The 27710-nt window shown below is 41.0% G+C and overlaps 1 protein-coding gene across 1 annotated transcript in view; it reads left to right on the forward strand.

Annotated features, from left to right (window-relative positions):
• Positions 1–27710, forward strand: part of cacna1bb (calcium channel, voltage-dependent, N type, alpha 1B subunit, b) — a 140436-nt gene that overhangs the window by 26673 nt on the left and 86053 nt on the right. Inside the window, exons 4-6 of the mRNA XM_076079823.1 lie at positions 20342–20433; positions 20962–21114; positions 25400–25587. Coding sequence (XP_075935938.1) covers positions 20342–20433; positions 20962–21114; positions 25400–25587 — 433 coding nt within the window. The remainder of the gene's footprint in view (positions 1–20341; positions 20434–20961; positions 21115–25399; positions 25588–27710) is intronic.

Here is a 27710-nt window from a genome sequence, read left to right on the forward strand (position 1 = left end):
TCAGTAGAGTAATACTGCTTGAGATTGCGTTGATGGAGAACAGCAGGTTTCCCCTCGCGACTGAGACTGTAGCAATGCACACGCCAACCACATGATTGTGTGTTTGTGTTCAGAACTCACCAGGAACTCCATTTCCTCTCCAGTCTCTCCCCTGTTTCCTCTCATCTCTGTACATTTATGCTCCAAGTGCATGAAGCTGCTTAAACGTGTTCAAAAGTGCAGACGAGCAAAATGTTTTTGAAGCCTTGTTGAAACAAGTAATCGCTGTATTAAATCACTGTATTAAAAAAAAGACATGGGAAAGATCTAAATGGGGGGGGGGATGTATATTTGCATTGCATTGCGGCTCTTGCGGAGTTGCGAGGCAGACGGTTTGAATAATTAACCGTTGGATTAAACTATTTGGATTTGAAAATGGTGAATGACGTGGTATGGTACAATGACACCAGATTGTATTGCCTTGATATCTTCTTTTTTTGATATGTCTCTCTCTCTCTCTCTCTCTGTCTGTCCATTATAAAGATGCCATATAGAATGTCATGTCCAAACAGGCGTCTCTTTAGCTGGCGGTATGAGCCGAACACACACCTGCTCTCTTTCCCTAGACAGGAAGCTGTGAAATAACTTTGGAGCATGTTGGCGCTCGTCGAGCTGTCGCTGAACCTCAGGCAGCTGCGAATGGACATAATTGGCACCAGCACATATGTACATGTTAATGTACCACCAGGCAAGCGTACAAACGCACGCGCTAAAAGCCTCCAACAAAGCCTGAGGACACAACACACCATGATAAATCCCATGTGCTACCACATCCACACTTCTGTCATCACAGACGAGTAGTCCACGGATACATCATCCACTCTATCTACTAAAGGACAGGTGTATTTGTAGGTGAGAGGAGATGAATGATACTTATTATAAATAAAAGATGAGGTCTGTGAAGGCACAAGAGTGATGTGCAAACCAGAGAGCAGTCAGAGAGCGCATGCCTCCACCAATCCTCTAAATGTGTTACTTTTAATGAAAGTAAAAGCTTCTAAAACTGCTCCACATTTCAGTGTGGAACCGTTATCAGTCCACTGTATTATGAATCCTTCAGGATGTTTCTCAGTGAAAATAACAGAAAAAGAAAGTAGGGAATATGACTTGTTGAAATGTGACACATTTGGTCAGTGGTTGAACTACACTAGGCTGCTTTACTCAACCAAGTGCAACACCTGAATGCCTCTGAGCCTCCCTTGGAAAGCGTGCTCCATTATTCCTTCAGTATGATTCATCGCCCCTCTCGATGACGACAGGCTTTTTTACCCAGCCTTTCGAGTGCGGTTATTTTGAACAATTTTGGATCCAGTACGTCATACACACTCCTTAACGCTCACATTTCAGTGCTGTGATGTAAACGCATGCGGTTTTAAAGTGTGGTATATCTCGGTACATACAGTACATGAGTGAAGGATCTCCTTTGTTGGAGAATGGTGGTTTCTTTTTTCTTCTTTCTTTTACTGAAAACGTCTTCCTGTAAATATTGTGATTCATTTGGAAAAGAAGACGCCTAATCTGATTTAAAGCAGCGTGCTGTAAATCACAGAAATACTATTTGATGCTGCGCCACAGCCTCCTGTTAGGTTTACAACTCCACGGGGAAATCAGGTGTCGGGCAGAAATGTCCATGTGGAAATGAGAAAAAAGAATATTGGCAAGTGTAAAAAACAAATGCGCTTTAACAATGCAGATATATTGACAACAAACCCCTGCGGATATTGAGAGTGACAATCAATATTCCTTGTTGGAAAAAAACCCCCAGGATCAGGTTTGTAAAAGTATAGGATAATGATGATTTCTCAGTGAAGGTCTTCCTGAATACGTTTCATCGTGGTATCAAACAGCGTGCCACTCAGCCCGGCGAACAGATTGAAACAAACACTCACATTGGCTCTCAGGCGGAGTGCCAGCTGGTAAACACGTCCGGCTGATTGATTCGAGTCCCGCCTTTGCCTCAGACTCTGTCAGTCCACTTCTCATCGTGTCCACCTCTCGCTGTGTCTCTCCTCGAATATTTCGCCCTCTCCTTTGATTACAGTCGACTCCGGTTAGTGTGCAGCAGTGTTCACTTATGAAAACAATTTTGTCATAATTGAGATCTTGTAATCATTTTGTAACACTTCGAACGAAACCTCCTTGAATGTCCCCCCTGCTTCTGAACTTGTGACTGGAATAGTTTAAGTCGTCAGAAAGTTAGATTTAATTAAAACACGAGTCACTACTTTGTTGCCTGATATTTGGCCTTGCACCTGTTCACATGACGGAGACAGAAGCTCCATCCCTGCAGCGTATCTAAAGTAAACATTCAGCTGCCAGCCAGACAGGCAAGACTAAAGCATGGAAAACAGTTCTGAAGTAAACATTTTTTTTAAAAGCGTTCACTATCTGCATGGTTCTCTAACAGTGTACGCTGCGTATGAAAGGTTCTTCAGCTGTACTCATTTAAACCTGCCTTCATTTATATCAGATATGACTTGAAGTTTGGCAGCCAATCAAAATAAAATGACAACCTGTGATCATGACACCTGACATAGTATCAGCAAACACACCACCATGCAACAGCATTGAATGTCAGTCAATTCACCCTCCCTTTTAGCTCCGGTTTGGTCTCCACCATAGAAAACAAATTGATGAGTGAAGCATAATCAAAGTACACATCATTTGTAGCTAATGGGCTTAAATTATTTTTCTTTATATACTCCAGAAATGTAATTTGTGTTTGCGTCATATTGTTTGTTTGTTTGTGAGGTCACTGGGGGGGCATTAGAGTATGTGTTGGTGTCAGCGCCGTCTATCCCTCACTGTCTCGTAGATGTGCCCACCGACCCCACACACGACGTGTTAGCGTAGCTGCTCTGCATTAGCAGCTCTGTGTCAAGGCTTCCCGCTTTCTCTTCAGCTCCAATTCACCCACATAATAGCAGACATAAAGAGTGTAAGAGGGGGGGAGGGTCTGGAAAATGGAGAGAAGATGCGGTCGCTGACAAGTTGTTTTTGTGTGCACATGAGGGTAATGTTTCTACGTGTGCATGTCGTCCTCACCGCCACAACTCAAAGCCCTCACGGCTATCTGAAGATGGATGATGTATTGCTACAGTACCGCCGCCGCCGGTGTGTAAATAATAGAGAGATATTGACTGTAATTAATCATGAAGGAACCGCAATCACAATGTACAGAACACATGATGACATGCAACTGTGTGTGTGTGTGTGTGTGTGTGTGTGTGTGTGTGTGTGTGTGTGTGTGTGTGTGTGTGTGTGTGTGTGTGTGTGTGTGTGTGTGTGTGTGTGTGTGTGTGTGTGTGTGTGTGTGGACACGTATGAGCGCAGAGGAGGCACAGGTGTGAACTTCCCAGGACTCTACCAAACATAACCTGCTCATTTTCCACTTCATTTATCACGACCTCAAGCTATAACCCTCCTGATGCCACCAGGGCCGACTTCTGTTTTCATCACCTTACGCTCCAAATAACATTCATGTCAAACTGCAATTTTAACCTTTCTTTTTTCTATTTTTAATGCTGATGTAAGCGCAAAAAAACTTGATTGACCCTTCTGTTTTATAGGTAGCAGAGGACCAAACATACATGCCCTGTATTCTGTAAAACTGAATTGAAAATGATCAGTTTATGTTCTGTTGTCAATTTTGCTTTACAGTAGATTCACGTCGGCAATTCATATCAATATGATATACAGTTTATGTTTAAATTGTTATTTTCTACTCCATCACATGCCTTTAGGGATGTGCTGTTGCAATGCACAAACGTGTGTGTGATAATTCTATACAACATTAGCATTTTCTGATTTTTTTTACTTGTTTATATGCAATATTCAGTTCACTGCCTCCGTCGCTGACTGGAGTTCCTGTGATAAGGCCTCCATTATGCAACAGCCACTGTGTTGATTCATCTTCTTGTTGCTAATGAGTTGAAGGCTGATTACAGCGTATAGTTAATAGCTCTCAGTAATGGCCTTGTATAGACAAGGTGATTTATGGGAGATGGCATTCAGAACAGAACTGACCACACAGGTTCATTTTCAACATTGATTAGCTATAGCCTGCATCCATGACTTTATTTTGCTCTCCTACTCTCTCTCTCTTTCTGTGTGTGTGTATAAAGAGGTCAAGAGTTCAGCATTGAGCTACATTAACCATAGCGGAATACAGTAGGCAATATTACAGTTAATTATATTCATGCTATAAATATCTAATTCTCTCGCATCATAAATCAGTGTAGGTGTACAGATTTACCCATTACTTTGGTTATTCAAAAACGTCCCACATGTTATTAGGTTCAGGCTACTGAAACAGGTATCAGGAAAGATTGCAGTTCTGGTTCAATATTCCTGTCCTGGGTTTTTCTATATTGCAGCTATGAATTATTTTTTTAATCAAGTATTCTTCCAATTATTTCATTGACTAATCAGATAAGAAATACTTTTGCTTCATTATTACAGAGCAATCGTAAATATGAAAAAAAGAAATGACAGGTCTCTTAGTGAACAACTGATTGGTTTCCTCTTTGAAAAATCAACATTGTTATTGCTTAAATTGCATACAATAACATTATCTGTCAAAACGTCACCCATTTAGTGCATTTAAGTGACGTATTACATTTTCAAATAAAACCTTTTCTAAAACGCAAACAAATAAATTAAACAAATTATTTCAAAGTACTAAGGTAAACGTCTCATGAGCTACTCCTATAAAGGCACTATAACTTTCACTGATCGAACTGTCATGATGTGTTCATCACACATTCAATATGGATATTGATTCATTGATATTCATATCCTGCTCCTTGAACTAAGCTTTGATGCAAAGAATTTAGCGAATGAGCTTTAGTGATCTAGTTACTCGAGGAATTGTTTCAGCCCTAATAATGTTTGCTTCAGCTTTTACAACAAGTGGTACCTGGGTGCATTTGAGATTGACTTTTGGCGGTCCACTGGAACAACAGGGCTCCATGGAGGACATACAAGTACATAACATTCGATTTTAAGACTTCTTACTCTCACCTTTTCCACTCAACAGTGGATGGAGAAAGTAATTATCTACCCCATCCAGGCGGGATTGTTTACAGGTAATATGCAGCAGACTCAGAAACAGCCAAGTCAATAACTCAATGATTTTAAATAATGTGAGAATACAAGCAGTAAAGAGTTACAGTATTTAAGTGCTGCAAAGCTCAGGTATGCGGCGCACAAACACTGCACAAATGCATGTTCTGATGTTGTATATTATTTTTTCATCTTTAGGCACATTAGCTGTCAATTTTCTGCATGAGAGAGAAAAAATACAGCTCTCCATTTTAAATGTGCTATTTACCTTCTTGCCATGGATGTTTGTTATGATGAACACCCTGAAGGGGGTCGGACATGAAATCAGCAGTCCAAAGCATGTAAAGTGATTAGAGACCATGATGTGTTTAGTTGGCTTCATGTGTCCTGCTCACTTCTTGCATCAAAAGACGACTCGCTATTTGTTCTGGGTGATGTTAATGTGAGTGAGTGAGTGAACCTACATCAATGGTGAGACCATCAACCTGAGCTTTTCCTTCAATGATCAGTCAAAATGTCTGCTGTGCAGAAGTTCAACAGCAAACATTGGTTGATTGTGTAACACGAGATTCTTTTGTAATATATACAGTGGCAAAGTATTCCACGTTATTTTACTTGCGGACAGATTTGAATACTTCTACATCTGCCTTGCTTTGCCGTGATGTACTGATCGTTATGTTTGCTTAAAGATGTAATTTGTCAACAGAGAGTAAATTGATTAGCATCGATTAGATCCTCTGTCACCCATAGAAAAGCCCGGCTGCCTGCAGCACAGCAGATTTCATTTAGCTTCGCTCCACTTAATTCTCTGTTCTCAGTCAGATCCCATTGAGACGGAGTTCGTCCAACGTCTGGTTACCGGGAAACATGAATTTCGGAGGCCCTCTGGTGACTGTGTAAACTGAGCTGATCAGTGACTGAACCTCCGAGCTGGTTATGTTCAGAGATGAGGTCCCATATGAAAACTGGCCTTTCCTGACCTTAGACATATAAGGTCACTCCTGTCTAATGCATTCTTCATTAATACATTGGTTGCTGATTATAATCAATATGTAAGAGTTCCGGCATGATTTGAAACTAACAAATGCATCGATTTTGACTAAATGTCAATTGATTTGAACTGTAATACTGCTTATATGCAGTTAAGGTGATTAGAGAAGGAATATACAGGCCTGTTCTTGCTGCTCATGTAATGCTGTTAAAAATGGGATGCATGCAGCATCTGTCCATCCATCATTTCTCTGTTCCTTCCACATCCATGGACCTGTATTTGAAAGTATTCCTTCCCAAACTGACAACATAATCTCTCTTTTGCATCGCCCGTTCAAAACCCGCCGATTTCTTGGCCTCCGGTATTGCTGCGAGCAGCAACTGCTCATCCAAACAACTTCACACTCCTGAGCAATACGTCAACCATGACATGATTGTTCACGCTGTTCTTATTCACTTTTCGTACTCATGCCTATGAAAGGTATGCACTGCAATTCGTATACAGCCCACGTAATTGTGAGCCAGGATGTGCAGGGCTGCCGTTGAGCAAGTCAGGTGGTGGAGTATGCAGAGAGACAAAGTCAGCAGGCCGGAGTGGATGGATGTGTCAACAAACACAGAAGTACACGGTCACCCACTGTGACTTATTTGACCTTATTTCCGTTACATCATTTATTTACTTCACTATGTAAGTTACGCAACAAACGTACTTATTTAAAACCAAACCTCTATCTTTTCCTAAACCTCACCAAGTGGTTTTGTTGCCTAAACATCAGGTTCTGTGATGCAGGGGCTTGGTCAGGTGCACTGATCACTTGCGTCGCTGGACATTTCTGGTAGAACAGACATATCCTCCGAACAGTGGTATTAGGATATGTTGCATAGTTGCATCTTCTAGCAATGCTGGAGTATACGCGTCATTCGGGTGAAAAAGCTCACCCAAACAATGACTGAGAGCGAGCTGTACCCAGCATGCCGTTCGGCGGTGTAACCATAGACTGTATATAGGAATTGGACGTAGTCATGATGTCACCAACTGCCGTTTTGAAGCTTCGAGTTCGGCGATTTGGCCGTCACCATCTTGAATTACGGCCAATAAAGGGAGGTTACCATATTTGGAATGTGGAGGAATGACGTTAAGACGCCGTATAGAGCTCTGGTAGTGGTAGCGACCTGTCGATCACAGTAAGCCCGCCCTAAAGCATACTCCACATTATGGTCTGTTTGACTCTAAATGGACCATCTTTTACTAAATGAACATCATGCTGTATTGAAGAAGACTTGAAACTAGAGATTGAGACCATAAACTCATGTTTACAATGTTCGCTGAGGTAATAAATCAAGTGAGAAGTAGTCATTTTCTCATAGACTTCTATACAATCTGACCTCTTTTCTCAACCGGAGGAGTCGCCCCCTGCTGGTCAGTAGAGAGAATGCACGTTTTAAGACACTTCTGCATCGGCCTAACTCTGCAGCCACCTGGGTGTAACACTTAATATCATAGCGAGTGACAGAGAGCAAGCTTTATTCAGCATGACGTTTGTTGGTGTATTAGTCAATAGGGTACATAACGCACTATGAATAAATATGTCCCGTAGATCTCAAGAGATCACACTCAACACTGGACTTCCTATTGGTGCTCAGCTAAACACCCGCCAAGTCGCTTGGATGTACGGCTGTCGATGAAATGAAAGGACGGACAGAGAGACTCAGTTGGATATGTTTTAGTGAAAGCATATAGCAGCCTGGATTCTGCATTTTCATGTTATGTTAATGTTAGAGAACAATCAGTTATATTTAAACAATAAAATGGAAACTGATGTGGGACATAAACCGACCAGGGATGACTGTTGAAGGCAAATGCTCATATGCCCAAAGATGTCCTCCATTTCAGCCTAAATGATTCAAAAGTTACCTCTCCATCTTCTGCATTAATATCGTTCACGAGCGTTTGTGATACATTTTTTTGTCTGCAGTGCATTTATTTGTCTTAGTTCAGCTTAAAAGGAACATGATCACATGTGCAGAGAGAAGCTAAATATTTGAAACACACCACTGCTGTACTACCCAAACATGCACAGCACAGCAGTGTACACTTCCTGTGAGCCGAGTTAAGATAAAGTACATTACCTCAGCATGGGAGTCGTGCTTCCTCTTTCAGTGCAGGTTCCCTCCTCAAACTCCTGCCTTTCTATTAGATCTGTCCTCTTCTCTGTGGGCACTTTAATTATACAGAGTTGAAATGATCCGCCCTTAGATGGTGCTGTGTATAGCATGTATGCTGTGGATTGGAGTTGTTTAGATACCTCACCTTCATTTGGTTAATCGTTTGTCAATGTTTTAACATTCCAATGAAATGAAATTAAATGAAATACTTTGAAATACTTTAATGAAATACTTTTTGAAATTTTACATGCTGAATAATTTGGGCATTGTGCTAGTAATACTTGCTTTCATTTGAAAAGCAATCCTTCATTTGTTTTTTAACGTGTTGGCAACCAGCTGTTGTGCTAAAAACATTAGTAATGTATGCCATAATTGGTTTAATTCATATCATCACGCTCAGTGGCAGCCACTATTTATCTGTCGCTGCCTAAATTGTTGCACACCCAGCCAGCTGCGTGACTAAAGAACCCAAAATATTTACAATTACAATGTTTGCCTTTTTTAATGAGCTTTAATTCCCTGTTGCCTCAAATGCATTCTCTTGATTGATCTTTGAGGCAATTATTACATTTATTTTATAAAACTGATATTATGATGTTGTTTTTTAAAGGAATAAACTACAGTACTGCTGCTGTCTTGTCGTTTGCTGTAAGTGTATGAAAGAAACAGAGTTTGTTAATCTGTTTTTTTGACAGAGTGTGACAATGATCCAAATTCAGCAAGAAGTGGCTGCACATTAGGGAGCCTCTCTTCCAAGAAAGACAGATCTCCCCACTGATTACACTTCTGTGAGCGACAGCCTGGCTGCGAGCACGTCGACAGGCCCCCAGATTCTGGTCGCCACAGAAATCTGTGACGGTAGACATAAGAATGAAGGAGGGTTTGTTCACACTGAGGGGGCAATGAGAGACGGTGACATTTGTACCGTAAACATTTTAGCTGATGCTGTTAGAATGCGAGGATGCAGCGTGGAGTTTGAATGTCTTGGCCAGTGATATTTTGAGACGGATGATTACTGTTGTGATGAAGCTATAGTGTGACCTTGCTGGCCCTCTGTAGCCACAGGGGCCAGCAAGTGATGATTATCCAATTAAGTCGAAAATAGCGAGTCCAAATATATTGCGATCAATATAGCAATCATGAGAAAATGAGAAAACAAAATTAGAATCTCAATCACTCATCACTGTAATCATGGAGCCTTTCATGACAAAATATCATTTATTCATTCCATGTTAGACAATATATCAATGATTAGGGTCAATATTAGAAGCATGCTTAAATATATTCTGTCTTGTAAACTACTCTATCGTGTGTTTTAGGATTGCTGTGATTTCCCATGGTTGTATACATAACTGGAGCTACTACAGTAAATATTGCCTTTTTAATTTAATTATTATGAAATGTATATTGGTCGCCACTTTTCACACAAAACCACCTAGTTTGGTTTTGAATACACAGCATGGTTAGGCTTAACATGGCTATATGAACTAAGTAAAATACTGAGGTGAACATTTTAACAATACTTTTGGACACTGTTCTCAAACACCGGTCTCCTGGTTGCAAGTCCTGTGTTTGTTTCACCAATGAACCTCCACCCCCGCCCACCATTGGCACATTTATTACATCACTCTTTGATGTGCTTACATAGTCGGTACAGACTACATGGCGTACAGACAGCACTCGAAAAGCAAGATGGCGTTCTAATTGCACGTAAAATGACTTATGAATTGTTGTCATTCATACACCAGCTGGTGTTCTGAGCGGGCTCAAAGAACGGACTCACACTATGTTGCTATTTCTTAGTACTTTTCATTTATATTGAGGGACTTTATGAGTTATGAATACCTTATTTGTTTGTTTTTCACTATATATTGGCATACATTGTGGAATAAGATGATTCAGTTTGGTCTTTGTTTAGAGTTGCAGGTGGAAAAGAATGGCAACATATTCTGAAGTTATGTTTCATCAGTTGCAGGCATTCCTCGATAAACACGTTCTGTCAAATATTTCAAGCAATATCTTTACTGTCTGGCTTTATATTAATCTGACTTTTTATTAATGTTTGTGTCTGCTGTTCTTTTTTCTGTCTGTTGTTCTTTATTAGCTTTTTGTTTTTTAATAAGCACTCTGGTAAAGCCTTTCTTACTTGAAATGTTCCTTACTTGTACACTGTGCTAACAGTAAAGGGTCACACAGAAGACACTGCGTTATAGGAGTGACGCACCTCATGATCTATACAACGATGGTCGACCCATGCAGTGGATGTGTGCCATAATGTCACGTCCATGCAGCCTTCCAGAGAGGATTCAGCTGTGGAGGCTGGGCCTGATTGCATTACCACACATAAATCACAGGACATCTTGTCAGGACGTCTCCTTGGGGGGGAAGTGTCCTCTAATAATAACGCTCATACAGTAACAATATTCTATGTACATGCGGTACTCCTGTTTTGCTACTGTTACTACTACTACCAATACTGTTGATAACAATATGAAACCTAATATTTGAGCTGCAAAGCTTGAATGTGTCCACCAAAACAAAGACTCCTGTGACTACTTTACTCTTTGTGTCACTGACATTGTCTCACGTGAGCATCTGCTTCCTGTTTGGATCCATGTGTGATGATGCAATGCTTTTATTGGAACACCTGGACTTTAGCTGTTTTAGGTTTTCCAAACACAATCCAATGTCCTGAGACTTAAGTAGTAAAGAAGGACAGTGTGTCCCAGTTCAATACTATGCAGAATGGACTGTATGCAAATGTTCACAGCTTTCTGTTTTTGGAGTTAGTGTGCAATACATTAATGTTGCTGTGTTGTACTAACGAGAAATGATTCGAGACCTCTGATGAAAGAAGACATTAGTCCAGGTTTAAAGGTACCCTGTGGAGTTTTCTTGTAAACACAGTTTTTGTTTGCAGCCAGTTACTCACCAAAATAGATTCTGTGTATCCTTGAGTTCTGAAAAAAAAGTGTTGAATACGTTTCTCTCGACATGGAATATTTGTAAAAGTATTAAACTTCCCTCCCTTTGCTGGCGTATTGCTGCTTTTCACCTCCTGTTGATTAGAATAGTGTGAAACCATTTAGAAGAACGTGCAACGTGGCACCTGCGTCTATGTGCAGAGTAAAGGAGACCCAGACATAATAGCGTTGCTTCACAGTGCTGCTAGTGGGGTACCTTTTATTTTTAGATACACTACATATTAAAGTCCTTCCTAGAAATTAGTATGTAGCACACTGACCACATCGAGGGAGCAAATAAATCTCTACCCCAGCATCGGGAAACATCTGAAACACTTTCATTCCAACATTGGCTGAAGGATTTATTGGATCCCCGCCGCAGTGAAAAATTCAGGTTAATCCTTTAAAAAATGTATGATTTTAGGAAAACTTCCAAACCATACCAATTCTAATGAGAGCCCTCCCTATCACAGATAAATGAGGTCTTCATGGCTCCACTCCGTAAGTAACCCAAGTCGGGCCAGATTCAAATCATTCAGTCTGTCATAAAAGGAGAGAAAGATTGTCTTTGAGGCAGAGAGAAATGAAACCGTGGCATTCAGGAAAAAAGGATCATGGTGCTGCTGATGTTGGGGTTCCTTCTCTATCTGGGTCTATTTGGGTCCACTACTTTTAGGATCGGGATTAATCATCCTCAGGTTTATTACTGGTATTACGCTGGTATTGTTTTCATCCAGTGAGTCTGTGTGTGAGCTACCAGAAGTTTATATGTCTGTCTGTCTGTCTGTGGACAGACTTTGTCGCAGCGATACACTGCAAGATGCAGTCACTGAACTTTACGGGTGTGTAGTTGAGATCAAAAGGCGTGGTCGGAGCATTGAGGGCCAAGAGGCCATTGGTTGTTTTGTGTGGCACAGCGCCGCAGGAAATAATTTGCAAATGTGTTTTCTGTGGTCATTAATCACTGGATGTGTGGAAAAAAACGACCATGGATAACTAATGTGGCCGTGGCACTGAGGAGCAACCTGTGTTTATGTTTTGACAACTTGGGATTCATTGCTGGGGTTAATTAACATTCAGACGTAGGAGGAGAAGGAGCGGACAGGAGGAGAGGATGTAGAGAGGGGAGGGTAAAGGGGGGGAACACTCCTTCCCTGTGTTGTTTGTGTTTACTGAGCTTTGGCTCAACAACACATCTCAGACCTCCAGCTGAGCAGTGCACATACCGGTCTGATTCTAAAATCAACACACCTGCAGAGTCCGTGATACCGCTTTTATTTTCTTCCTCTTTTGTGTCTTTCAAGCCTTATTGACTAGGTTTGAAACATCCACAGTAATGTGTTGGTTGGCACTCGTCCAGAGATGTACTTACAACATAAATAATAACACACAGAACGCTACCACTTTACATATCTATGTATTCTTGTAATTATAATACTTGTGTTGTGATCTCATCTGACATTGGTTTTATATACTGTGCTTAAGTCCACGCTTATATCGACCCAGGCAATAAAGCCTGATTCAATGTTCCAGTTCATCCCAAAGGTAGAAAAGCAAGCAAATATACATCCATCACTGTTACATCAGCTAGCTAGGGAAGAAGAGCCAAAGATGGATGATGAGAGACGAATACCTAATACTTGTTACTTTGAATTTATCTTTGGCAAAGGGCAGTAGTGTCTGTTGTAAACATTGTAAAAGACGCAACATTCATTGAATCAAATCATGGAGCGATGGTAAAACAAGCTTGGTTCTCGCTTATGGAGCCGTGCCGGCAGCGCCTACATGTACCAGGATGCATTGGGCTTCTGACACCTGGAGGGTCCATGCCAGCCTTCTCCTCTTGCACGGCTCATGCAGCCACAGCCTCAGCCTCTCTCCGCTGCATTGCTTCAGCCGTATGCCCCGACTCGAATAAAACACTGTAAAATGTTTCCTCGCCCATCACATCCTCTGCATCCTTATTTTGGAACATTTTCTCTGTTGGAAAAGTAGATAGTTAGCGATACAAGCAAGTTCTATTTTTTGTGCTGCGTCTAGAGCACGGCGCCTCCTGCCTACCCAGAGGCAGAGACTAGAACTACAGGCTGAAATGGCCTGTAGTTCTTCCTTACCTCCGACTCGTCACTGTCACGTCAAATGATGGCGATTTTGCAGCTTGAAACTCCGCTCTCTCTGTCAATATAGCAAGCACTGAGGAATTTATCGCTTCAATCGACTGCATTCACCCTCATCACTGAATGGACATCCACATAAAAGGTGGAGAATGTTCCTTTTAATTGTTTATTTTATGTCAGGTGGCTTTATTTCCCTGGGGGGCATTTGAGGTAGGTCACTAATTGCTGCCCCTGTTGAATAATTAGTAAAGTCGTGTTATTTAGTAACATTCCGCATGCGGCCCATCTTCTTCTTTCACGATATAGGTCACGTCATATTTTTCATGTAACAGTTTCAAGTGAAATTATAGAGAAAAAAAGATGAAATATTCAAGCTGTATATTGACTATGTTTACACGCATGCATACAAATACAGAGTAGTCAGATTTTCTGAGAAAAAGTTAGTATGTGCTTGTTACTACGTAATTGTGTATCATGATATCTTGATATATGATTTAATCACGATACAATTCCATTGAAAGTCGATGAATTATCATATTGAATTATCGCCCAGCCCTAGTTTGAACTTTTTGAAAGTTTGATTCCACCCTTAGAACAAGAACACCCACTTCTCAAAGATCTGATGCAATCTACTGAACAATAGTTTTTTTTCCCCCAATTATGTTGGATGTAAAGAAAATAGGAGGTTGTCGGGCTGATCGAGCTTGATTTAGAAAATCAGAGCTACGTTAGATCCTAGCCCGAGGATGTGAGCTTGCTTGTTGCTTTTTTAGTCCCCTGCGTTTGTCTTGTTTATGAGTTTAATAAGGAGGAACCCTGTATGTTTGTGTGTGTGTGTGTGTGTGCGTGCATGTAAACGCGTCCATGCGGTGTTAATTTAGAACCACAGCACTACAGCAGCCATGTTTGACGGCGAGTGGCTCTGGCAGCCACGGTGAGTTCATGAGTACCCCCTTCTGTCCTCGTGTGCATTGTGGGAAATGCTTGCTCTCCTGACTCTGTCACAGCTGTCCACTCACATCATATAACGTCATGGCGATACAGCCCACCACATGCACACACACGCACACATGCACACTCCACTTTTGCTACTGACGCCCGGCTCGTGTTTGGTTTCCTATTAGATGAGATGGTAGAATGAGGTCTAATTGGCAAGAAATGGTCTGTGTCTAATGATGGGGTCTGTTTCCTACATTGTGTGTGGTTTGTGTGTGTGTCTGCCTGCACATCCATGCACTCTTGTAAATTAAACAAAATGGACATTTCAGAGATAAGTGTTGACTTTGCAATCTTAGCTGTGACACCCACGCTCTGAGGCTGAAACTGACAGAAAGACAATAATAAAAGAACCAGACAGGTAGGTGACTCAGACTAGATTCTATGTTTGGGCAATGCAGATACAATCATCTATCTTGTCCTATATAGATGGTGATACAGTACATCATCTGGAAATGAATGTCAAACACATTTATAACCAGATGTGAATGTTTAAATGTCATCTCGTGAATTAAATATCTGGAAAATCACTCTGCCACATTCAGGTAAAAATCCTGTGTTTCTGATATTGCGGTGAAGTGGTCCTGCTCACTTATTCTGCCACCAGTAATGGCCGAAAACAAGCAGAGCTATTAAAGGGATAGATGCCTTATATATTGTGTAGCAAAATCATCTAATGCTATCTATTGGCAGATCAGCCGGCTCTAATCCATCCACAGCAAATGTCGTTGAACTCTTCCTCGTTGTTTTCAAAATGTCAGGTCATGGACCTAATTGGTAAAGAGGAAATGTTGGCACGGTTGTGCTACTTGACAATATGGACGGAGTTGTATCAAAATCAGTTGGAATCGTTCGCCAACCAACAGCCAACCATGTGCCTTGCTGCTAAAAATCATCCTTTGGGTTTCGAGCAGAGCAATAACATTCAACATCACAGTGATGGTAATCGAACAGACAGAGACGGATATTTTTACAGTCAAAAAGAAAGACAGACGAGCAAAAAATATGCAGTTTGACAAGTCATCGCGTAGACAGACATGTTTGTCTCTCCTGCACTTAGTTACCAGAACAGCAGGACGCAAACAGTGCCGTTCAAAGTGATGTCCCTAATGTGCTGCTTACTGTACCGTACTGCTGAGACGGTTAAACGTCACGAATGAGTCCTGACATGCTATCCTGATATGTACATCCAAAATCCCAAAGTTTCTTTTTTCCTCAGTTAAAAATCCAACTCCTGTGGCTCTCCCTCCCACTGTGTTCTATCAGTACAGCTTCAGGGATGATTCTCACCCCTGAGCTGAAACGACAGACAGGAAAGTAGACATAAGTTATACAACAGCACCAGCTAGACGAGCGGGTATTGAATTAATATATTCACTATGCAGAGAGACAGACATACAGTCTGTCAGACAGACAGGGAGCAGTTTTTTTTTTCCAGCACCGTGTTCTCCGTCTGTCCTGTGGGAGCCTCCGTCTCCTCTTTCTGCGATGTGTGAGGAACTAAATCACAGCCGCCGGCCCCCAGCTGGGCAGGGTCGCAGTAATTAAACTACATCACTCTGCCTCACGAGAAGGGCGCCTTTTACTCTCTTTTTCTCAGCTGTATCCTTCCACCTCTGTTGGTTTTTTTTTCTTCATTTTTGCTGTCACTGTCTTTAAAGGAGCAGTTAAACATTTTGGGACATGACTTTGGCTTTTTTTGGTTGGTGAGCTTCAGAGGTGCTGGCAGATCTTTGTTTTAACCTTTGGACAGAGCCAGGCTAGCTGTAGCCCCTGCTTGTAGTCTTTATGCTATGTATCAATCTTCTCATCTCGAAACAAGAAAGCAACGAAGAGCATTTCCCAAAATGTCAAACTATTCTTTCAAAGTTCACTTGATATTTTTTTAACGCTTCAAATTAAGCCCGAATGCCAATCAAACAGCCCCGTCTTTGCCTTGTTAGTAAACAGTTGCCTATTTTCCCATCCCGTGGCAACATCAGCATTCTAAAAGTCTCATATTTGACAAGTAGTGCTTGTAAAGGACTCTTAAGAGGTTCTGTGAATGTTTCCTACAAACCTTTTAATTAGAAGTTACTTAAGTTAATCACTTCCTGCTAGCCTTTATTTTGTAAGTCCCGTTTTACGTTTTGGGTCCTTTATTTTGAAATCTTTTTTGGCGAAACCGGAAGCCGATCCAAATCTCGCCAGAGTATGTTAGCTTGACTTCGCCACAAGAAAACTATGAAATTCATGGTACAGACTAAAAGGAAAAGTATTATAAATATATTACTCCGCAATAAGAGTTTAATAATTAACGGTTAAGCACCTAGCTTGAACGGGAACAAGGTATTGTGTGTTCATTGTGTTCATTGTGTTTTATGTGTTGGTGTTTCAACTGGATGCTAATGTTAGCTTAACAGATATAGCTAAATGACTAGGCTGTGGTTTTGAGCTGGCACTGGCATCTGGTTGAAGCATTAATATATGCTCCCATGTATATTTAAATGTTATTTTCTGAATGTTTAAACTCATAAGAGCTCATTTATGTTTTATCTGTTCCGTAGCTCTTACGGTGTTTTCTGGAGAAAGGAGAAAAGTAAATTTGTGTTCAAAATAAAAGTCAACGGTTGAACATGAATAAAGGCCTCTGAAACATCAGTACACTTCACCATTGTCCGGCTGGGGTCCGCTACAGTGCTTGTGTTTGAACATTGTCTCCTGGTGAGCATGTCAATCGTTGTGTTCAGTCATCCATCGAACCGGGAGGAGGGAAGTGTCACATTTTTTTTGCACGAAAAACACGAATAGGCAACTGAATGTAGTGAAGTGTATGTTCGTTCCCACACATTTTGATGGGCAGCATGAATCAATGTTATCTCCGTCTTGTTCTGCCATTGTTTCTTCAAGGTTGAATTAGTTCAAGTTCTATTTTTATTTCAGCGGGAAAGACTGAGTCACAGGATCAGGATATATATATATATAATTGGTGAACCACACAGGAAATGGGTGCTTTATTGTGCGTGTGTGACTTTGTACACCAATGTGGAAACCATCAGTGTGTACGAATGTGTCTATGTGAATTTAATCGTTTTTTAGTTTTTGTGGTCCGACCCTGAAAATGAGCAGAAAGCTACATGCTGAGATATGCTTTGATGGTTGTACCTTTTGTGTGATGATACGGAGGAAAGTGGCGTGTGTGTGTGTGTGTGTGTGTGTGTGAGAGCGACAGACGATAGCATCACCCTCCATATTTCCTGTGCCGGTGTCTGGCGCCCACATGGATATATTGCGGTGATGATAAAGGGATATTAAAACTCATGGCTTCTTGCTCAGCCTGCTCCCTGCCCGACTGTCTGTCTCCACAGTCATCAAATCATCCCTTCACAAGCAAACATGCACAGACACACATACATGTGTGCACGGAGCAGGACTAAGTGAGTTATTGATGGTAGAGGATATAAAATAACAACAGCACAGAGCGATGATTCAGGTTTGTATACCCTCTTTTCATTGACTCAAATTTCAGACGTTATAGTAGGTGTGAATCATTTGAAATACAACCATGTCAACTACATTTGTTTTTATTTACTGCCAGAGTAGGATTGTCTTTTAATGTATTTGAACTAAAGGCAGATGAACAAACACTAACTCCCATCAGAAGATAGTGTACAGTAGTATTTCTGAAAGATTTAGATGATATAAAGCAGCTATGAAAGCTAAGTGAGAATGTGTTGGTACACCTGACCTGTGTGGGGCTGTTGAGACTGCAACATATTATTAATGTTTGTTTATGTACTGGCCCCTGGCCTCCTGTCATTTTGCAAAAGTGGCCCCCGAGGTAAAGCACGTGGAGCATCCCTGGTACATGAGCTGGTTTCCACGGTGATTCAAGGTGGTTGTGAGTGAGTACTGCGTGATCGCTACGGTGATGTGTGTGTTTGCATTAGTCACAGCGCACAGCTGCAGTAGTAGTAGTGATAGAAGCCAGTTGTGAGAAGACCAAGAGATAGACTCGATGTGAAAGTTTCAGCACCATGGAGAGGGACAGCAGAAAGATGTTGTGTATCATTACAGCCAAAGGGAAAATTGTAGCCTTGTAGCTTAATTGGTTTAATTTATGAATATTGTCGTGGATCCGCTGTTAGAAATGTCCCCAACTGCTGTAAATTGCTTTCATGTTGTTTCTTTACCTCAGTTATATGGTCTTTAATTCTTGGTTAAGAGGCAGGGTCCTCTTTGATGTGTGATGAATGTCATGAGACAGGAGGGGACCTCTTCTGTGATGCGTTGGACAGTGCACGACTACTACAGGTGACATCTGGAGGATTTTATTACTGACAGAGAGAAAAGTCTTTGGAGAGTCCTGCAGCAGCTACTGTGTGTGATGGTTTTAGTGCAGTGTAGAACGACATAGGGTGGGTTTATGTTCAGCACCATTGACAGAGACAAAGGGAGCTTTTGGATGGTAATTTAAGTCTTTCCAGTAAAGTGAATGCGTGTATGCACGTGCATGCTGATGCGTCGGTATTGGGACTTTTCATACGCTGTTTTGCAGTCCTCATCAATATTTCATCTTTACGTCATCCCTCAGCTCTGATCCCTCTCTTTTTTTCGGTTCCTTCCTCTGACTGCTCGTTTCTAAATCTCGGCTCCCTACGCGGAGCTGTGCATTTTAAAACAGTACGATAAATAATAATTACAATTTGCATGTGGGAAAAGTATTCTAATGAGACAATTATGAAAAGCAGCATTTAGAAATCCATCACTGTCTGAGAATGTGATCAACTGCAAAGCCTGTGCATGAAATATGTATAAAACAATATATTCTATATTACATAGCAGGCACTTACATACCAGCAGACTGATTTCACCCATAATGATAATACCCATAAAGCACAGATGTGCTTTATCGGTTTCCATGCCAACTGGTACCCAGGGAGCGATAAGCGACCTTTCTTGTTTTTCTACTTTTTTTTTTCTTCTCTCTGTGTGTGTGTGTGTGTGTGTGTGTGTGTGTGTGTGTGTGTGTGTGTGTGTGTGTGTGTGTGTGTGTGTGTGTGTGTGTGCTCCCGAAGGTACTTAACTGAGAGGTTTAAGGACATACGCATATGGGATGTTATAAACAATATGATTTATACTCAAATGCCTTTTAAAAAAAAAAAAGCATCATGAAGTATCTCTGTTTTTCAGCGAAGGGGAAACTAAATGGGTATTCAGTCTTGATAATCAGTTCTCTATCATTTCCCTCAACAAGCTGAGGCAGACTTCTCTCCATCCATCATTCTGTCTCCACCATTGTTGGTCACATTTGAATAGAAATAGAACGGAAAAAAAACGTGTTTACAAGTCAAGAATTTGAATATTTTAGCTTCCTTGAAAGCTGGTAAAGTAGGGAGCGTGTAGGAATGTCTCCCTCTTAGAATCAGGATCAAATTATTCTTATTATTCCTGGCTGCAGGAATACAGTCACCCCTCCTCCTCTCTTTCTTGTTAACCCCCCCCCCTCTCTCTCCCTCTCTTCTTAGCCCAGAGCATGTGTTTTTTTTTCTGTGTGTTTCAGTGGAGCACTTAAGTCTCCCCCTCTGTGTACAGCCTGTAATGAGGGCTGCCAGCTGTGTCTCAGTGGCTAGTGCACACACACACACACACACACACACACACACACACACACACACACACACACACACACCCGCCACACAATGTCGCTCCTCCACTTGTAGGTAAAAGCAGATATGATGTGATCAACCTATAAGGCTGTTTGTGTGTTTGTGTGTGTGAGGAGGCAGAAAGATGGTTTGTATTTGTGTTGAAATGCTTTTCTCTGTTTTGTATCTTTGTAAATGACGTTACGTACAACCTTATACAGTATTGTGTGTATCAATGTTACAGTGAAATATTGCGTCATATTGCAGAAGTTTTAACTGTGCTTACTGGATGTTCCTGTCTGTCTGAATGTCTGTCTGTCTCTCTGTGTGTGTGTGTGTGTGTGTGTGCGTGTGTGTGTGCGTGTGTGTGTGTGTACAGAATCCTGGCCACGGTGGGTTCGGACTTTGACCTGCGAACACTGCGAGCAGTGAGAGTGCTGAGACCCCTGAAACTTGTGTCAGGAATCCCCAGTAAGTTCCTCAACATTTGAAGATCATATCATTTCAAGAATTGTACTGTGGACAAAATGGCCTGTACAAACAGCTCTGATTTGAGCATTGACATAAATGGACAGGACTCCACCCATAGTATTTTTCCACCTTTCTCTTTTTGCTCTTTGCTTTGATGTGTTGATATATTCATTACTTCTCTGCCCTACAGATGTAGGTGCAGATATACATGTAGAAAAACAGTCTTTGATTGTCTTATAAAGTTTTTATTATGTCTTTTAAATTGGAAAGTTTTCAATAGAACGCTGAAATGAAAAACGTGCACCACAGACTTTATTGAAAATAATCTACCAAGAAAGTCACCAATTGGGCAACACTGACAGCCCCTCCCTTCAGGCCACTCTCCAAAATTATGATTATGATTATGATTGTAAACAACAAGCAAGCATTTCTTTTGGGCCAGATAAAATGATTTGATGTGGCCTTAATTATCCTCAGAAATAGACAGAGCCCTGCTAACACTCTGCCCCATCTCTTCCTGTCCCTCAGGTCTCCAGGTGGTATTGAAGTCCATAATGAAAGCCATGGTTCCTCTGCTCCAGATCGGCCTGCTGCTTTTCTTCGCCATTGTCATGTTTGCCATCATCGGGGTGGAGTTTTACTGCGGCAAATTCCACACCACCTGCTTCAATATAGAGACCGGTGAGAGCAACAGCTTGGCTGTGCGCGTTGTTTGTACGACAACACCGACTATCGGCTGAGCTGACGCCAGGAAAAACTTCGTTCAGCTGTGTTCCCAACATTTGTCACGGATGAGAGCATTATATTACATTGCATATGTATGCAGGCGTACATAAATGATTCATAAGATTGGTATGTATGTGGCTTATGCGTAGCCGCACATCCACAGCGCTGGCAGGCAGTGTGCCGAAATCAACGTAAACAAAGAAGTGCACAGCAGAATTTCTGACGTGTGATTTTTCACATCTTGAGTTTGATAAATGGTCTTCAGGGTTTGATTGATAACGCCTCTGCTGTATCTCAATAGGGATGCTTATGTACTCGGCCTCCCGATCAAATTCTACCTCGGAGTTAATGAGGTTACAATTCACTAGCTCGCTCTGCTACATTAGGAGTGCGTGCTACTGTACCGAGCTGCAGTAATACCTAATGGTATTCCTTGCTGTGTGAGTCGGAGTGGAGCAGCGTCTCAACAACAGTGTTTTATACGTTTTAACTCCTTAAATATGGACCATGTTTACATTTCTTTTTACTATTTTCCAATCCACGCTGTAGTTTTCAGTTTTGCAGGTTTATGAGAAAAGTAGACTAATAACAGATCAGTATTTATGTAGGTTTAAATGGATCGGAGTCTTTCAAAGAAATAACTCTCTGAAATCCAAACTTTTACATTTGGAAAACTTTATTCTCCATATTTGTTAAATTGTATTGTTGCCTGTAATTTACAACTACACAGAAATACATACATACTTACACTTAAAAACAGATTATAATTGTTCCCTATAATTAATTCCATTCAATGAAACCATCAGGAAGCTATAGGGGCCGTGCCAACGACAGGCTTACTCAAAACGTCACTCAGTCATCTTGGTGATAATAGAGAAGAAACTGTGAATGCTTTCGAATCAAGCTCGTATTGTTTTGTACATTTGAAAAGGAAACCGCCAACTAACTATGAGATCGCACAAACAGTGTGAACTTCAGCACAAGTCCGTCACACTTGAAACATGTCACAACTCACCTCCTTTGCACCTTGATTTTTCCACCACATTTCATCAAGGTGTCAATGTGTCTGTGAAAATGAAAGGGAGGGAGGAAGATAAGTCTCCCCTGTGTTTGAGTCAGCGTAGCAACAAAACCCATTTCTGATCTATCACAGCCAGGTTACTATCGGTGTTAGTAGTAATAGTATTATTATTATTATATGCAGCATTATAATAAATCCAGAAAACACAATCAGTCTTGCTCAGCTGAAATGACCCATTGTGTAATGCAGTGATGGAAATTACAAGAAGGCTTTATTTCCTCACTGCTCGTGTCAGAGTGTGAAGGCGTGACTCGAGGGTTGTCGGCTGGGCCAGCTGTAAAATATGTGTATTCCTCTATCTGTGTGTGCGTGCATGTTTCAACCCAGTCAGGGTGCTCGTGGTGGTGTGAGCGGTTGTGACAGCCTGCTAATGTACAGTACGTGTGTTATTGAGTTATTTTAGTCGCAGAGTCGCAGCAGGGTTTGATTAAGACGAGCAGCGCTGGTAGCAGCTTTCTACATGAAGGCTGTGTGGCTGCCTTTGTGTGTGTGTGTGTGTGTGTGTGTGTGAGTGTGTGTGTGTGTGTTTTACCTTGTAAATGATGTGGGGACATCATTTTGATAACAAAGACACTTCATTACATTATAGGGAGAAGACTTGATTTAAAATTAGGGTAAGAGTTAAGATTAGGATTATGTAATGTCTCCAACAAGTCCTAAAAACACGTGTGTGTGTGTGTGTGTGTGTGTGTGTGTGTGTGTGTGTGTGTGTGTGTGTGTGTGTGTGTGTGTGTGTGTGTGTGTGTGTGTGTGTGTGTGTGTGTGTGTGTGTGTGTGTGTGTGTGTGTGTGTGTGTATATGAATGAGTGAGTCATAAGCAGGTAATGCTGGATAAAGACAGTGTTGTGGGCCATTTGTTTGAGAATGTTTGCATGTTGTTTTTTTGTGTTGCGTCCTTTACTTGGCTGTACATTCACATGAGCTCATGGTTTGCACGGTATAACATTGTTTCTTTCTCCCTTTAGTTCTCTCCGCTGAGATTTTGCCTTCCGATACACGATAAGACCTTGCCATGAGCCATTCATTTAGTTTTGTTAAAGATAGACAGACGGGAGGATTGAATTGGATACGTTCCCTATAGTGACATTAATTAGATTGTAAGCAAACTCCACAAAGACACCAACACATCTGCAGATTTATATTAATATAAATTATTAAATATATTCTGCTCAGGATGTCATTACTCCGCTATATCTTTTCTTAGCAAATAGTTGTTTGCTGCTATATTGATGCTCTGAATATCATATGGAGAACCTTTAGAATAAAGACCAATTAAAGAAATAGTTTTTTCAAAAAAAATAAGAGAACCTTACTATTTTTTCAATGTATTCCATTAGGAACTGCACCTAGAAGAAAGTAGAGACCTGAGATGTTCCCATATATATCTGAGGACACTGAGTCCGGCTGACATAGCACCTGTCAGTAGGAAGGAAAGGGACACATTTCACTCGAGTGACACCAGAGGCATGTTGGCTGTGCAATCTGGCTCTGCGAATCATCGTTAAAACTTGGCACGGCTTGTGATCGTGGCACTATCCCTCATGAAACTCTGGGCGCACAAGGCATCTGTTGTACTCAGCACATTTATTCTTTTCCTCTGATCCCCATCTGCTGACATGTGTGCCAGCACATCCTGAACAAACTCTCAGCACCCTCCATGTACTCTGGTACCTCATCCCTCTGTTGCTCCGTAATCCCTGGAAACTCACGCACAAAGTTGGGACACATCTTGTTTAGTTAAACCACAGCCACACTAAGCTGACTAAAACTTGAAATCTTTTACAAATTCACTGCAGAGCGCATCTTAATCAAATGTCAAAGTTCATTTTTGCACACACAGCTGCGTAACTCTTCTGCACACACTTCTATAAACTTTACACTTAATAGTTCATTTTCTCCTCAAATTATTTTTTAGAAATTTGACCTCATGCACATACGCGAGTAAACCGATAAACGATGATACATATTTGTTTCATCACAGTCATTTATTTAGTATTGTTGGAAGTACATTAGTTTGTATTTGTAGCGCAGACATTTAGTTAGTATTTTATGGTACAGTCACACTTTAGTTTGTCTTTAGATACGTTTTCAAGTCAAATTTAGGTGACAAAATACAAACATTTTACTTGTTTAATTGGCTTACATCACATCATCATGTGATTACCCCTTTGTTTAAAAATGATTTGATCAGCGATTATGTTTTTATCATCCTTAGCTCAGTAAAGTAGTTGACTTCTTTTATGGGCTCAGAGCTTTGGTACATACATATTTTGTACATTGACTATTATTCATGTTTATATTCATATTTATATTTAAAAATCCACCTCATGTCTACCAGCTCGGCCCCTCACACCCCTGCAGTGTTCTTCCTCTATTCGATAGCTGACAGTAGAAAGATGACATGGACTGAGGGGAGAGAGACTCGTAATGACGTGCAACAAAGGTGCCCGGCCAGATGTGCACTAGGATGTAATTATCTTGTCCAACATGCACATTTCATTGGTTTTGATGTTGCAGATGTGACAGTGTGATTGTGATTCTTGAGTTGTGTATGTTGTACCATTTTGTAGTACAGTGAACAGAGAACAATTTAAATCAAACGAGAACCCATCAATAACAGATGTTTTTTTTATGTTTCGTGAAGTAACTGTAGGGGAAAAGGGGTATCTGACAAATAGATAACCCGTCCATCTTTGTACCGGCTTTCACCCGTGGACACAAGCTTTGTGCAATGATTGACAGAATGAGGTTGCAGCCACACTCTGCATGACATGGTTGGGAGGTCAATGGTCTCCACTGAGAGGAACAGTTGAGGTGGGTGGGGCACCTGGTAGGATGTCCTTGGGTGTTTCCCTTTGGAAGTGTTACCAGCATGACTGATGACTGACTGTTAGGAGGTCACATCAGATCAGCGTGAGGCAGCTGGAGAAAGTGGCAGGGGAAAAGGACCTTTTGGCTGCTTTGCTGTCCCTGCTGCAGACCTGACCCACATACAACCTGTTAGCATGTTAACAACTTTTTAAATATTTTCAATACTTTTCAATAATCTATTTATTCATCCGCCCATCAAATAGACACTTTAGTTGAAGTAAAAGTCACCAGAAAACATAAATATGCATATCCAAACTCATTCCATGTCTCTCTTTATTTATCGGTCAGGTGAGATGGCAGCAGACTGGCCTTGTGGTCTGGAGCCTCCGGCCAGGATGTGTCCCAACGGGACCCAGTGCAAAGAGTACTGGCCTGGACCCAACTTTGGCATCACCAACTTTGACAACATCCTGTTTGCCGTGCTTACTGTGTTCCAGTGTATCACCATGGAGGGCTGGGTGGAAATCCTCTACAACGTGAGTCTTTATGCACTTAAGATTTCGGAATGTTGTATAAGCTTTATTTCTTGCAGAATGTGTGTTTTCATCAACATCTTCTATGTTATCATCTTAATTCATGGTCCTCAGAAGATAATTCTTTTAGATTATGGTGCCAAATCAAAGTGGTCAAATCTTCACCTGGACCGACACTCTGCGAAAATGTGTCTTGAAAAAAATAAGGACTGTTATATTGAAATTAGTTGAGGGTTAGTTGTTGATAGTCATGTTCCTCAGAGGATGAACCCTTTTTTATTGGACACCTCATGAGCTGTCTTCTGCCGTAGGCAATTGCTAGGGTATCTATTTATCTAATAAGCAGATTGCCATTAATTTGTTTATTTTTATGCTCCCACGGAGATAAACGATGCTGATTGAATGACCCAATGGCAACACTCTCAGGACACACTTAATGTTAGCCCTACCGCTGGAGGTTATAGGTTAGACTAACAGAATAATATTCTATTTGCCATCCATCATTTCAATATTTTTGGGTGTAATGAACATTTCAGCCTTCGGGAACCACTAAGGCTGGTTTGAACTCATAGAACCATGAATAATTCATTCAGTGAAGGATTTTGTTGAGCATACACACTCTTTTTCCATCACCCCTGTGCTTAACTTTCATATAAAGACACACATTCACACCTGGGAGCTGCCAACCACAAAACTGTAACCATGGAGCAGCTCCCCTGGAGCATTTTGAGGATCGGTTAGTCGGTCATATTCATTCATTTCAGTCTATCAGGTTTTCCACACTGGTTGATAAATGTAAACATGACACCCTGAACTCATAAACCTGCGACCCTTAGACTATCTCATCTTTGATATCTTGCCCATCTCTCTCTGTGTGTGTAAGCCAGCATGCTGAAGCAGAGATGGTGAATAAGTAAACACTTTAGGGTGTCACGGTGCCGGTTTGAGTTCTGCATGGATGGTAAAGTTTTAGCAGAGGCACAGATGACACACTGTACCTGTCCAGTGTTAGTCTACATACACCGTATCCTTTTTGTATTGGCATGTCAGTCTCTCAGTATACAAAAAAGAAACAAATACCATTTTAAAAAGGGAAGATAATTACAATATAAAACATATATACAACAAAAATACCTGTTCAATCAACAAATATGATTGATGATGTATTGCTTATGTACATTAACATTATTTACAAAAAAAACTGTATAGGAGGAACAAAAAAACAGATTATCAATTATGCAATTCAATCATAGGAGAGGGAAAGTTAGTAAGTTTTCAGTCTCCGATTAATAATCTCAAAGGTTTTTGCTTCTCGGATTGGACAAGGAAAAATATTCAACAGCAGTGTAGAATGGTAAGAAAATGCAAGAAATGGATGGAAATATAAATCTTGGTGTCATATACATAAAAATGGAAATATACAGTTAGGTAGTCGCCAATTGGGAGCATGCACAATAAAAAAAAAAAAGCAATGGTGCTAAGACAGAGCCTTGGTACCCCACATTACAGGACAAGACAATCAGAGCAGTTGTTCTAAATAACAGTGTGCGTCCTGACAAGCAAGTATGAAAGTATGAAGGAATGTCGCCTCTTCCAATATGCAAACTAAGATAGTATTGAAACATTAATTACAGCATTAAGGTGTGTTCAGACTTAATGGGAAGTGAGGCTGCTTGACTGAATATAAAGACGCGTGGAGGCAAACAGCTGCGGATTTAGGTATCTTATCCTGAGGCCGATGTGATCTCATCCATACCCATCACATTTTGCCACTTGGGCAGGAGCTGCCGGGGCAGCCTTTGGTGTAGTGTCTTGACACAAAAGTTTCACGCGTGGTCAACGTTGTGAAACGGTGGAGGTTAATGTTGTAACGCATTGTTAACGTTGTGAAATGGTGGCGGTTAGTTTTACGCATCAAAACGTAGGGTTAGAAAAAACATCATGGTTTGGCTTATTATAAGTACGCTTGTAACGTAACTTAAGCTTCAGATGTAACGTTCTGTGGCTCAGTGACGTAGCGTCAAATATGGTCTCTTAAAATAACTCAACATTTGTTTTCACATATAAACACCTGTCACTTTGTGTTTGTTTTTTTGCTTGAACAATTATGAACCACAGCCTTGCAT

Source organism: Anarhichas minor, unplaced genomic scaffold, assembly GCF_050575085.1.
Source record: "Anarhichas minor isolate MPS153535 unplaced genomic scaffold, ASM5057508v1 ptg000073l, whole genome shotgun sequence".
Classification (NCBI taxonomy): domain Eukaryota; kingdom Metazoa; phylum Chordata; class Actinopteri; order Perciformes; family Anarhichadidae; genus Anarhichas; species Anarhichas minor.